Below are 11,718 nucleotides of genomic sequence, written 5' to 3'. Positions count from 1 at the left end.
GTTGCGAGGGGTGGGCTATAAATAGAGTTGTGAGGAGGAGGGTGGATGTGCTGGAAATGAGATATTTGAGGACAATATGTGGTATGAGGTGGTTTGATCGAGTAAGTAATAATAAGGTAATGGAGATGTGTGTTAATAAAAAGAGTGTGTTTGAGAGAGCAGAAGAGGGTGTTTTGAAATGGTTTGGTCACATGGAGAGAATGAGTGAGGAAAGATTGACCAAGAGGATATCTTTGTCAGAGGTTGAGGGAACGAGGAGAAGTGGGAGAACAATTTGTAGGTGGAAAGATGGAGTGAAAAAGATTTTGAGTGATCGGGGCCTGAACATGCAGTTGGGTGAAAGGCGTGCAAGGAATAAAGTGAATTGGAACGATGTCGTATACCGGGGTCGACATGCTGTCAATGGATTGGAAGAGGGCATATGAAGCGTCTTGGGTAAACCATGGAAAGTTGTGTGGGGCCTGGATGTGGAAAGGGAGCTGTGGTTTCGGGCATTATTACATGACAGCTAGAGACTGAGTGTGAACAAATGTGGCTTTTGTTGTCATTTCCTAGCGCTACCTCGCGCACATGAGGGGGGAAGGGGCTGTTATTTCATGTTTCGGAGGTGGCGATAGGAATGAATAAAGGCAGATAGTATGAAATGTGTACATGTGTATATATGTATATGTCTGTGAGTATATACATATATGCATAAGTTGAGATGTATAGGTATGTATATTTGCGTGTGTGGACGTGTATGTATATTCATGTGAATGTGGGTGGGTTGGGCCTGTTTCCTTGCGCTACCTTGCTTACGCGGGAGACAGCGACAAAGCAAATATATATATATATATATATATATATATATATATATATATATATATATATATATATATATATATATATATATATATATATATATATATATATATATATATATATATATATATATATGTTTCAATGTCAAAGCGACCAACTTGTTAGTTTTTAGGTGTTGAAAATGACATTCCAAACCCATGTAACCAATTCTGAATGTATGAGAAGGGATCCATAATACAAAGATTGATGGAATATTGGGTTTACTGATTCATGCACAAATTCTCAAAAAATAAAGGTGTCTCTGTTCTCCTACTAGAATTTGTCAAAGCTTGGCGTTATACGGGAAATGTTGATCAATATTTTGAAATCGAACACCTGATATCTTAGTGTCTGAGGACAGATCTTACAAAATCTATTTACCTGACGAATATTATTTTCTTAGTATCATCAGAACGAACGTTTAAATCTAGACTTAAAGGAAGGGAATAATTCTTTTGGATCTGCTGAAGACGAGAATGATGAAAACGAGTCATTAAAACAATTAAAGACAAAGAAGAGATGATAGATCAGAATGAAAGAAGAAACACTAGCCAATCAAATTCTCCCTTCCCCAAGAAGGAAGGGTACACAGAATTCAAAGCGTTTCATAACTTCAGGAACATAATGACATATAGATACTTAGCCACATACCTAAATATATCTTTTCTATATTTGAACTGTGGAGATCTAGAGAGAACAGGAAACGTCTCGTCTTGAAGTAATGAGATATGTAATATTGCGTTTCTGAAGCCTATTATGTGTTACTGGTAAAGATTATGAATCCTTAAGTTTCGAACCAAAGTGTACATATGAGAGAGAGAGAGAGAGAGAGAGAGAGAGAGAGAGAGAGAGAGAGAGAGAGAGAGAGAGAGAGAGAGAGAGAGAGAGATAATGTATGGCTCCGTCGTTCCACATTACAAGCTCGCCAATGTAGGAGGCTTAGTCTGGGGATAAACGAAGACCTCGCAGCTACAGTGGGTGAAAGAAAGAAAAAGAGAAGCGAAAAAGAAAAAATACTGAGAAAGAAAAGACATCCCTATCTATAAAGTGGACACAAAACTAAATCCTAAAACCAACCCCGATATCCTCTTTTTCCAAATCAGACCACTGCAGAAGCTTTTACTATTTTTTCTTACCACTCACGCATATGTGACCCTACCCTTTGTTCTGGTGCTGGGTAAGGTACGCGCCTGCGCTCAAGTGCTGGGACGGTTCGCATGATCCAGCTCGAGAGAGGTATTGAACGCTCCTTTTTTTTTTTTTTTTTTTACATACACTTAACCTTTGAGTTCAGTGGCACTCACTATCCCCTTGACATTCAGTGGGACCTCCACTAGACCAATAGCAAAGTATTGGTCTCCACTTATGAATATCTGGGACTATACCCAATAACACTATCAGGCCGGCAGCAGACTTTTATCGGATCTCTTCCTTTGTATATTTCAAACACAACACATTATACACAATGCAGAACATGAAGAATATGCGTGGTCCCTAATTCTGGGCCACTATTTGGAGATTGTAATGTGGTTTCTAAATTCCTGAAGAAGGAGTGGTAAGATTTTGCGTGTGGGTGGATGAAACTTGACGTAGGGGGCCTTGATGATATCAGTGACCCTTGGTACTTACGTGACTAGGCTTACATCCAAACAACCAGTCAACCAAAGTCTCCTGATGCCATGAACATTGAAGGGGAATCGAGTATAGCTTCAGGCTCGAGATTGAGTTTCGATTGTGAGGTCGTAAATACAGAACGGTTTTCAAATGGCAACCAGAGTTAAGAGGGTCGGATATATCCCCAGGAGTCCCAGTGGGAGGTGCTGCCGGGCCTTTACAAGAGATGCTCATACTGGTCCCTCTCCAGTGAGGCGTCCTCAGAACCTAGGTGATGTCCAGTTCTTACTCAAAGGTGAGGAACTGATCGCAGTATTTTCATTTGACTGGAGTCGAGGAGGTGTCTAAAGGAGGCCTCTGGGAGGAGGTGTTTGGAGGCGAGAGCGGGCGAGGTGGCGTCTGAGAGGTGTTCGGACACAAGGAAGCGTCCAGAGTACCTCATCTGAAAGGTATTTAGAGGTAAGAGGGCGTCTTGAGGGTTTCATCTGGTAGGTGTCTGGATTTTTGGATTCTGAATTTACCATACACTTGTGATATGATATTTGTTTTGGGGGGCTTGTCCATTTCATGGTCAAGACTAGTTTTCTAAATACCTCAAGGACTTTTTCTTGAGTTCTCTGGGAGCCATCAAGTGAAAACTGATTAACTCTTTTAAACAAGGTGACCCCCCACCCCCCCCCCCCCCCCCCCCCCCCCCCCCCCCCGACACTTGCAGTGAAGATGGTGTCTGGCTGGATCAACAAGACGGCTTTGCGACGAGGTGTGATGCTGCTCTTGGGGCTGTTGCTTCTGTTTCAAGGTGAGGGGATGGCCCTGGACCAGGATGGGTTAACAGATGGATCATCTGTCCTTCTAACCGTTAGTTGCCAATAACCTTTGATGCTATCTAACAAATGGCCCATTTGTCTCTGACTGTCAGCTCTCATTAACTTTAGTGTTAACAGTTTGGACTAACTTTCCATTTAACAGTTCACTGTTAGATACATTTGTGCACACAAGGGTGGCTCATGGTGCACGGATACACAAGGATGGCTCAATCATTCCTTCAGACCAGATGGGAAATCGTAGTTATAGTCTGTCATTTGTCTTTGTGTATAGGTTTCTGTTATCATCCTTTGACAAATGCTCTAGAATTCCATCTCCAGGTACTATTCCTCGTACTTCCAGTAGTCCCCTGGCCACTCGCAATTTTCATTTTCATTTCTCCCATCATTCATCTGGAATCCACGTCTATTCCAGGCACCGCGAGCATCCAGGTGCTGGAGTTCCAGAAGGACGGTGTGGCTAGCTGGTGGACGGTGGCAGAGTATCCCGAGGAAGTCGACCGAACTCGGAGGATGGATTCCCTCACCATGTGCGCCCGCTTCAAGATCTTCTTTCTCCATAGTCGAGGAACCTTCTTCCAGTTGTACGACCGCGTCGAGAACCTCGAGTCGCAGCTCAAGGGCGGTCAGTGCTGGTTATATAGAAACAAGGAAGAACGCTGGGCAGTAGGAGACGATATATATATATATATATATATATATATATATATATATATATATATATATATATATATATATATATATATATATATATATATATATGTATATTTTCCCTGGGGATAGGGGAGAAAGAATACTTCCCAGGTATTCCCTGCGTGTCGTAGAAGGCGACTAAAAGGGAAGGGAGCGGGGGCTGGAAATCCTCCCCTCTCTTTTTTCTTTTTTTTTCCAAAGGAAGGAACAGAGAAGGGGGCTGGATGAGGATGTTTCCTCAGAGGCCCAGTCCTCTGTTCTTAACGCTACCTCGCTGACGCGGGAAATGGCGAATAGTATGAAAGAAAAAAGAAATATATATATATATATATATATATATATATATATATATATATATATATATATATATACATATATATATATATATATATATATATATATATATATATATATATATATATATATATATATGTATATATATATATATATATATATATATATATATATATATATATATATATATATATATATATATATCTTTTTCTTTCAAACTATTCGCCATTTCCCGCATTAGCGAGGTAGCGTTAAGAACAGAGGACTGGGCCTTTGAGGGAATACCCTCACCTGGCCCAATTCTCTGTTCCTTCTTTTGGAAAAAAAAAAAAAAAAAAAAAAAAAAAAAAAAAAAAACGAGAGGGGAGGATTTCCAGCCCCCCGCTCCCTCCCCTTTTAGTCGCCTTCTACGACACGCAGGGAATACGTGGGAAGTACTCTTAATCCCCTATCCCCAGGGATATATATATATATATATATATATATATATATATATATATATATATATATATATATATATATATATATATATATTTTTTTTTTTTTTTTTTTTTTTTTTTGCTTTGTCGCTGTCTCCCGCGTTTGCGAGGTAGCGCAAGGAAACAGACGAAAGAAATGGCTCAACCCACCCCTATACACATGCCTTGATTCAATCCACTGACAGCACGTCAACCCCGGTATACCACATCGCTCCAATTCACTCTATTCTTTGCCCTCCTTTCACCCTCCTGCATGTTCAGGCCCCGATCACACAAAATCTTTTTCACTCCATCTTTCCACCTCCAATTTGGTCTCCCTCTTCTCCTCGTTCCCTCCACCTCCGACACATATATCCTCTTCGTCAATCTTTCCTCACTCATTCTCTCCATGTGACCAAACCATTTCAAAACACCCTCTTCTGCTCTCTCAACCACGCTCTTTTTATTTCCACACATCTCTCTTACCCTTACGTTACTTACTCGATCAAACCACCTCATACCACACATTGTCCTCAAACATCTCATTTCCAGCACATCCATCCTCCTGCGCACAACTCTATCCATAGTCCACGCCTCGCAACCATACAACATTGTTGGAACCACTATTCCTTCAAACATACCCATTTTTGCTTTCCGAGATAATGTTCTCGACTTCCACACATTCTTCAAGGCTCCCAGAATTTTCGCCCCCTCCCCCACCCTATGATCCACTTCCGCTTCCATGGTTCCATCCGCTGCCAGATCCACTCCCAGATATCTAAAACACTTCACTTCCTCCAGTTTTTCTCCATTCAAACTCACCTCCCAGTCGAATTGACCCTCAACCCTACTGTACCTAATAACCTTGCTCTTATTCACATAGGGGATAGGGGAGAAAGAATACTTCCCACGTATTCCTTGCGTGTCGTAGAAGGCGACTAAAAGGGGAGGGAGCGGGGGGCTGGAAATCCTCTCCTCTCATTATTTTTTTTTTTTTTGTTTTTCCAAAAGAAGGAACAGAGAAGGGGGCCAGGTGAGGATATTCCCTCAAAGGCACAGTTCTCTGTTCTTAACGCTACCTCGCTAACGCGGGAAATGGCGAATAGTTTGAAAGAAAAAGAAATATATTCCTATGAGTCCACGGGGAAAATGAAACACGATAAGTTCCCAAGTGCACTTTCGTGTAATAATCACATCATCAGGGGAGACACAAGAGAGAAATATAACAGTCAGTTGATATACATCGAGGAGACGAAACTAGGACGCCATTTGGTAAACATGTGATTGTCCAAAACATACCACGAGCGTTCATAAACTTCTCATTTTACAAATTTTATCAACAATAAAGTTATCTAATTTGTATAGACCATCACTAATATTAAGATTATAATTCTTTGTGTATTTGATAATAGAAGATTCAATGATATTTCTCTTGGTAATAGAGTTACAGTTAATAACTGAGATGGCGTTATTCCAATCAATACAATGATGATAGTTTTTAACGTGATTAAACAAGGCATTTGATTCTTGTCCCGTTCTTATACTATATTTATGTTGCTTAAGTCTAACAGAAAGATCCTTACCAGTCTGACCAACATAAAATGTATCACAGTTTCCACAAGGCACTTTATAGATGCATCCAAGAGAACTTTCTGGTGAATTCCTGATTAAGATATTCTTTATAGTATTATTGTTGCTAAAGGCAACATTTATATTAAAGGATTTAAGCAACATGGGAAGCAAAGTAAAATCATTATTAAAAGGGAGAACTAAAAGATTCTTGGTGTCATCACCAAACTCATCATCAATATATATATATATATATATATATATATATATATATATATATATATATATATATATATATATATATATATATATATATATTTCTTTTCTTTCAAACTATTCGCCATTTCCCGCATTAGCGAGGTAGCGTTAAGAACAGAGGACTGGGCCTTTGAGGGAATACCCTCACCTGGCCCAATTCTCTGTTCCTTCTTTTGGAAAAATAAATAAAAAAAAAAAAAAACCGAGAGGGGAGGATTTCCAGCCCCCCGCTCCCTCCCCTTTTAGTCGCCTTCTACGACACGCAGGGAATACGTGGGAGGTATTCTTAATCCCCTATCCCCAGGGATGATATATATATATATATATATATATATATATATATATATATATATATATATATATATATATATATATATATATATATATATATATACACAAGTAGTGGTGATGTGAGAAGGAGATGGAGTGAGTATTTTGAAGGTTTGTTGAATGTGTTTGATGATAGAGTGGCAGATATAGGGTGTTTTGGTCGAGGTGGTGTGCAAAGCGAGAAGGTTAGGGAAAATGATTTGGTAAACAGAGAAGAGGTAGTAAAAGCTTTGCGGAAGATGAAAGCCGACAAGGCAGCAGGTTTCGATGGTATTGCAGTGGAATTTATTAAAAAAGGGGGTGACTGTATTATTGACTGGTTGGTAAGGTTATTTAATGTATGTATGACTCATGGTGAGGTGCCTGAGGATTGGCGGAATGCGTGCAGGCCCCGATCACTCAAAATCTTTTTCACTCCATCTTTCCACCTCCAATTTGGTCTCCCACTTCTCCTCGCTCCCTCCACTTTTGACACATATATCCTCTTGGTCAATCTTTCCTCACTCATTCTCTCCATGTGACCAAACCATTTCAAAACACCCTCTTCTGCTCTCTCAACCACACTGTTTCTATTTCCACACATCTCTTTCACCCTTACATTACTTACTCGATCAAACCACCTCACACCACATATTGTTCTCAAACATCTCATTTCCAGCACATCCACCCTCCTACGCACAACTCCATCCATAACCCACGCCTCGCAACCATACAACATTGTTGGAACGACTATTCCTTCAAACATACCCATTTTTGCTTTCCGAGAGAATGTTCTCGACTTCCACACATTCTTCAAGGCTCCCAGAATTCTCGCCCCCTCCCCCACCCTATGATTCACTTTCGCTTCCATGGTTCCATCCGCTGCCACATCCACTCCCAGATATCTGAAACACTTTACTTCCTGTAGTTTTTCTCCATTCAAACTTACCTCCCAATTGACTTGACCCTCAACCCTACTGTACCTAATAACCTTGCTCTTGTTCACATTTACTCTTAACTTTCTTCTTTCACACACTTTACCAAACTCAGTCACCAGCTTCTGCAGTTTCTCACATGAATCAGACACCAGCGTTGTATCATCAGCGAACAACAACTGACTCACTTCCCAAGCTCTCTCATCCACAACAGACTGCATACTTGCCACTCTTTCCAAAACTCTTGCATTCACCTCCCTAACAACCCCATCCATAAACAAATTAAACAACCATGGAGACATCACACACCCCTACCGCAAACCTACATTCACTGAGAACCAATCACTTTCCTCTCTTCCTACACGTAGACATGCCTTACATACTCGAGAAAAACTTTTCACTGCTTCTAACAACTTGCCTCCCACACCATATTTCTTAATACCTTCCACAGAGCATGTCTATCAACTCTATCATATGCCTTCTCCAGATCCATAAATGCTACATACAAATCCATTTGCTTTTCTAAGTATTTCTCACATACATTCCTCTACCACTTCTGAAACCACACTAATCTTCCCCTATCTGATGCCCTGTACATGCCTTCACCCTCTCAATCAATACCCTCCCACATAATTTCCCAGGAATACTCAACAAACTTAAACCTCTGTAATTTGAGCACTCACTCTTATCCCCTTTGCCTTTGTACAATGGCACTATGCATACATTCCGCCAATTCTCAGGCACCTCACCATGAATCATACATACATTATATAACCTTACCAACCAGTCAACAATACAGTCACCCCTTTTTTAATAAATTCCACTGCCATACTACCCAACCCTGCTGCCTTGCCAGCTTTCATCTTCCGCAACTCTTTTACTACCTCTTCTCTGTTGACCAAATCATTTTCTCTAACCCTCTCACTTTGCACACCTCCTCGATCAAAACATCCTATATCTGCCACTCTGTCATCAAACACATTCAACAAACCTTCAAAATACTTACTCCATCTCCTTCTCACATCACCACTACTTGTTATCACCTCCCCATTAGCCCCCTTGGCTGAAGTTCCCATTTGCTCCCTTGTCTTACGCACTTTATTTACCTCCTTCCAAAACATCTTTTTATTCTCACTAAAATTTAATGATACTCTCTCACCCCAACTCTCATTTGCCCTCTTTTTCACCTCTTGCACCTTTCTCTTGACCTCCTGCCTCTTTCTTTTATACATCTCCCTCTCATTTGCATTTTTCCCTGCAACAATCGTCCAAATGCCTCTCTCTTCTCTTTCACTAATAATCTTACTTCTTCATCCCACCACTCATTACCCTTTCTAATCAACCCACCTCCCACGCTTCTCATGCCACAAGCACCTTTTGCGCAAGCCATCACTGCTTCCCTAAATACATCCCATTCCTCCCCCACTCCCCTTAACTCCTTTGTTCTCACCTTTTTCCATTCTGTACTCAGTCTCTCCTGGTACTTCCTCACACAAGTCTCCTTCCTAAGCTCACTTACTCTCACCACTCTCTTCACCCTAACATTCTCTCTTCTTTTCTGAAAACCCCTACAGATCTTCACCTTCGTCTCCACAATATAATGATCAGACATCCTTCCAGTTGCACCTCTCAGCACATTAACATCCAAAAGTCTCTCTTTCGCGCGCCTATCAATTAACACGTAATCCAATAAATCATTTTCCCTAACCCTCTCACTTTGCACACCTCCTCGACCAAAACACCCTATATCTGCCACTCTGTCATCAAACACATTCAACAAACCTTCAAAATACTCACTCCATCTCCTTCTCACATCACCACTACTTGTTATGACCTCCCCATTAGCCCCCTTGGCTGAAGTTCCCATTTGCTCCCTTGTCTTACGCACTTTATTTACCTCCTTCCAAAACATCTTTTTATTCTCCCTAAAATTTAATGATACTCTCTCACCCCAACTCTCATTTGCCCTCTTTTTCACCTCTTGCACCTTTCTCTTGACCTCCTGCCTCTTTCTTTTATACATCTCCCTCTCATTTGCATTTTTTTTCCCTGCAAAAATCGTCCAAATGCCTCTATTTTCTCTTTCACTAATAATCTTACTTCTTCATCCCACCACTCATTACCCTTTCTAATCAACCCACCTCCCACGCTTCTCATGCCACAAGCACCTTTTGCGCAAGCCATCACTGCTTCCCTAAATACATCCCATTCCTCCCCCACTCCCCTTAACTCCTTTGTTCTCACCTTTTTCCATTTTGTACTCAGTCTCTCCTGGTACTTCCTCACACAAGTCTCCTTCCTAAGCTCACTTACTCTCACCACTCTCTTCTCCCTAACATTCTCTCTTCTTTCTGAAAACCCCTACAGATCTTCACCTTCGTCTCCACAAGATAATGATCAGACATCCCTCCAGTTGCACCTCTCAGCACATTAACATCCAAAAGTCTTTCTTTCGCGCGCCTATCAATTAACACGTAATCCAATAACGCTCTCTGGCCATCTCTCCTATTTACATACGTATACTTATCCATATCTCGCTTTTTAAACCAGGTATTCCCAATCACCAGTCCTTCTTCAGCACATAAAGGTACAAGCTCTTCACCATTTCCATTTACAACACTGAAAACCCCATGTATACCAATTATTCCCTCAACTGCCACATTACTCACCTTTGCATTTAAATCACCCATCACTATAACCCGGTCTCGTGCATCAAAACCACTAACACACTCATTCGGCTGCTCCCAAAAAACTTGCCTTTCATGATTTTCTTCTCATGCCCAGGTGCATATGCATCAATAATCACCCATCTCTCTCCATCAACTTTCAGTTTTACCCATATCGATCTAGAATTTACTTTCTTACACTCTATCGCATACTCCCACAACTCCCACAACTCTTGTCCTCTCACTAACCCCTGACTTTACTCACAAGACATTCCCGAACCACTGTTCCCCTGTACTCTTGAGCTTCGTTTCACTCAGCGCCAAAACATCCAGGTTCCTTTCCTCAAACATGCTACCTATCTCTCCTTTTTTCTCATCTTGGGTACATCCACACACATTTAGACACCCCACTCTGAGCCTTCGAAGAGCATGAGCACTCCCCACGTGACTCCTTCTTCTGTTTCCCCTTTTAGTAAGTTAAAATACAAGGAGGGGAGGGTTTTTGGCCCCCGCTCTTGTCCCCTTTAGTCGTCTTCTACGATACTTGAGGAATTCGTGGGAAGTATTCTTTCTCCCCTACCCCCAGGCATAATATATATATATATATATATATATATATATATATATATATATATATATATATATATATATATATATATATATATATATATATATATATATATATATATATATATATATATATATATATATATATATATATATATATATATATATATATATATATATATATATATATATATATACACATGTGCGTGTGTATGTGTATGTGTGTGTGTGTGTGTGTGTATGTATATATATATGTATATTATCCCTGGGGATAGGGGTGAAAGAATACTTCCCACGTATTCCTCGCGTGTCGTAGAAAGCGACTAGAGGGGACGGGAGCGGGGGGCCAGAAATCCTCCCCTCCTTGTATTAACTTTCTAAAATGGGAAACAGAAGAAGGAGTCACGCGGGAGTGCTCATCCTCCTCGAAGGCTCAGAGTGGGGTGCCTAAATGTGTGTGGATGTAACCAAGATGTGAAAAAAGGAGAGATAGGTAGTATGTTTGAGGAAAGGAACCTGGATGTTTTGGCTCTGAGTGAAACGAAGCTCAAGGGTAAAGGGGAAGAGTGGTTTGGGAATGTCTGGGGAGTAAAGTCAGGGGTTAGTGAGAGGACAAGAGCAAGGGAAGGAGTAGCAATACTCCTGAAACAGGAGTTGTGGGAGTATGTGATAGAATTTAAGAAAGTAAATT

At 40.6% G+C, this 11,718-nt stretch overlaps 1 protein-coding gene across 1 annotated transcript in view; it reads left to right on the top strand.

Annotated features, from left to right (window-relative positions):
* Positions 1–3,182: 3,182 nt before the first annotated feature.
* The window catches only part of LOC139747024 (uncharacterized), a 32,686-nt gene continuing 24,150 nt past the window's right edge, over positions 3,183–11,718 (top strand). Inside the window, exons 1-2 of the mRNA XM_071658761.1 lie at positions 3,183–3,253; positions 3,694–3,903. Of these exons, the coding sequence (XP_071514862.1) occupies positions 3,220–3,253; positions 3,694–3,903 (244 nt within the window). The 5' untranslated portion in view covers positions 3,183–3,219. The remainder of the gene's footprint in view (positions 3,254–3,693; positions 3,904–11,718) is intronic.

This window comes from Panulirus ornatus, chromosome 67 (assembly GCF_036320965.1).
Source record: "Panulirus ornatus isolate Po-2019 chromosome 67, ASM3632096v1, whole genome shotgun sequence".
Lineage (NCBI taxonomy): Eukaryota > Metazoa > Arthropoda > Malacostraca > Decapoda > Palinuridae > Panulirus > Panulirus ornatus.
The sequence above is the reverse complement of the archived record's forward strand: the minus strand, read 5'-3'. Positions and strand labels throughout refer to the sequence as shown.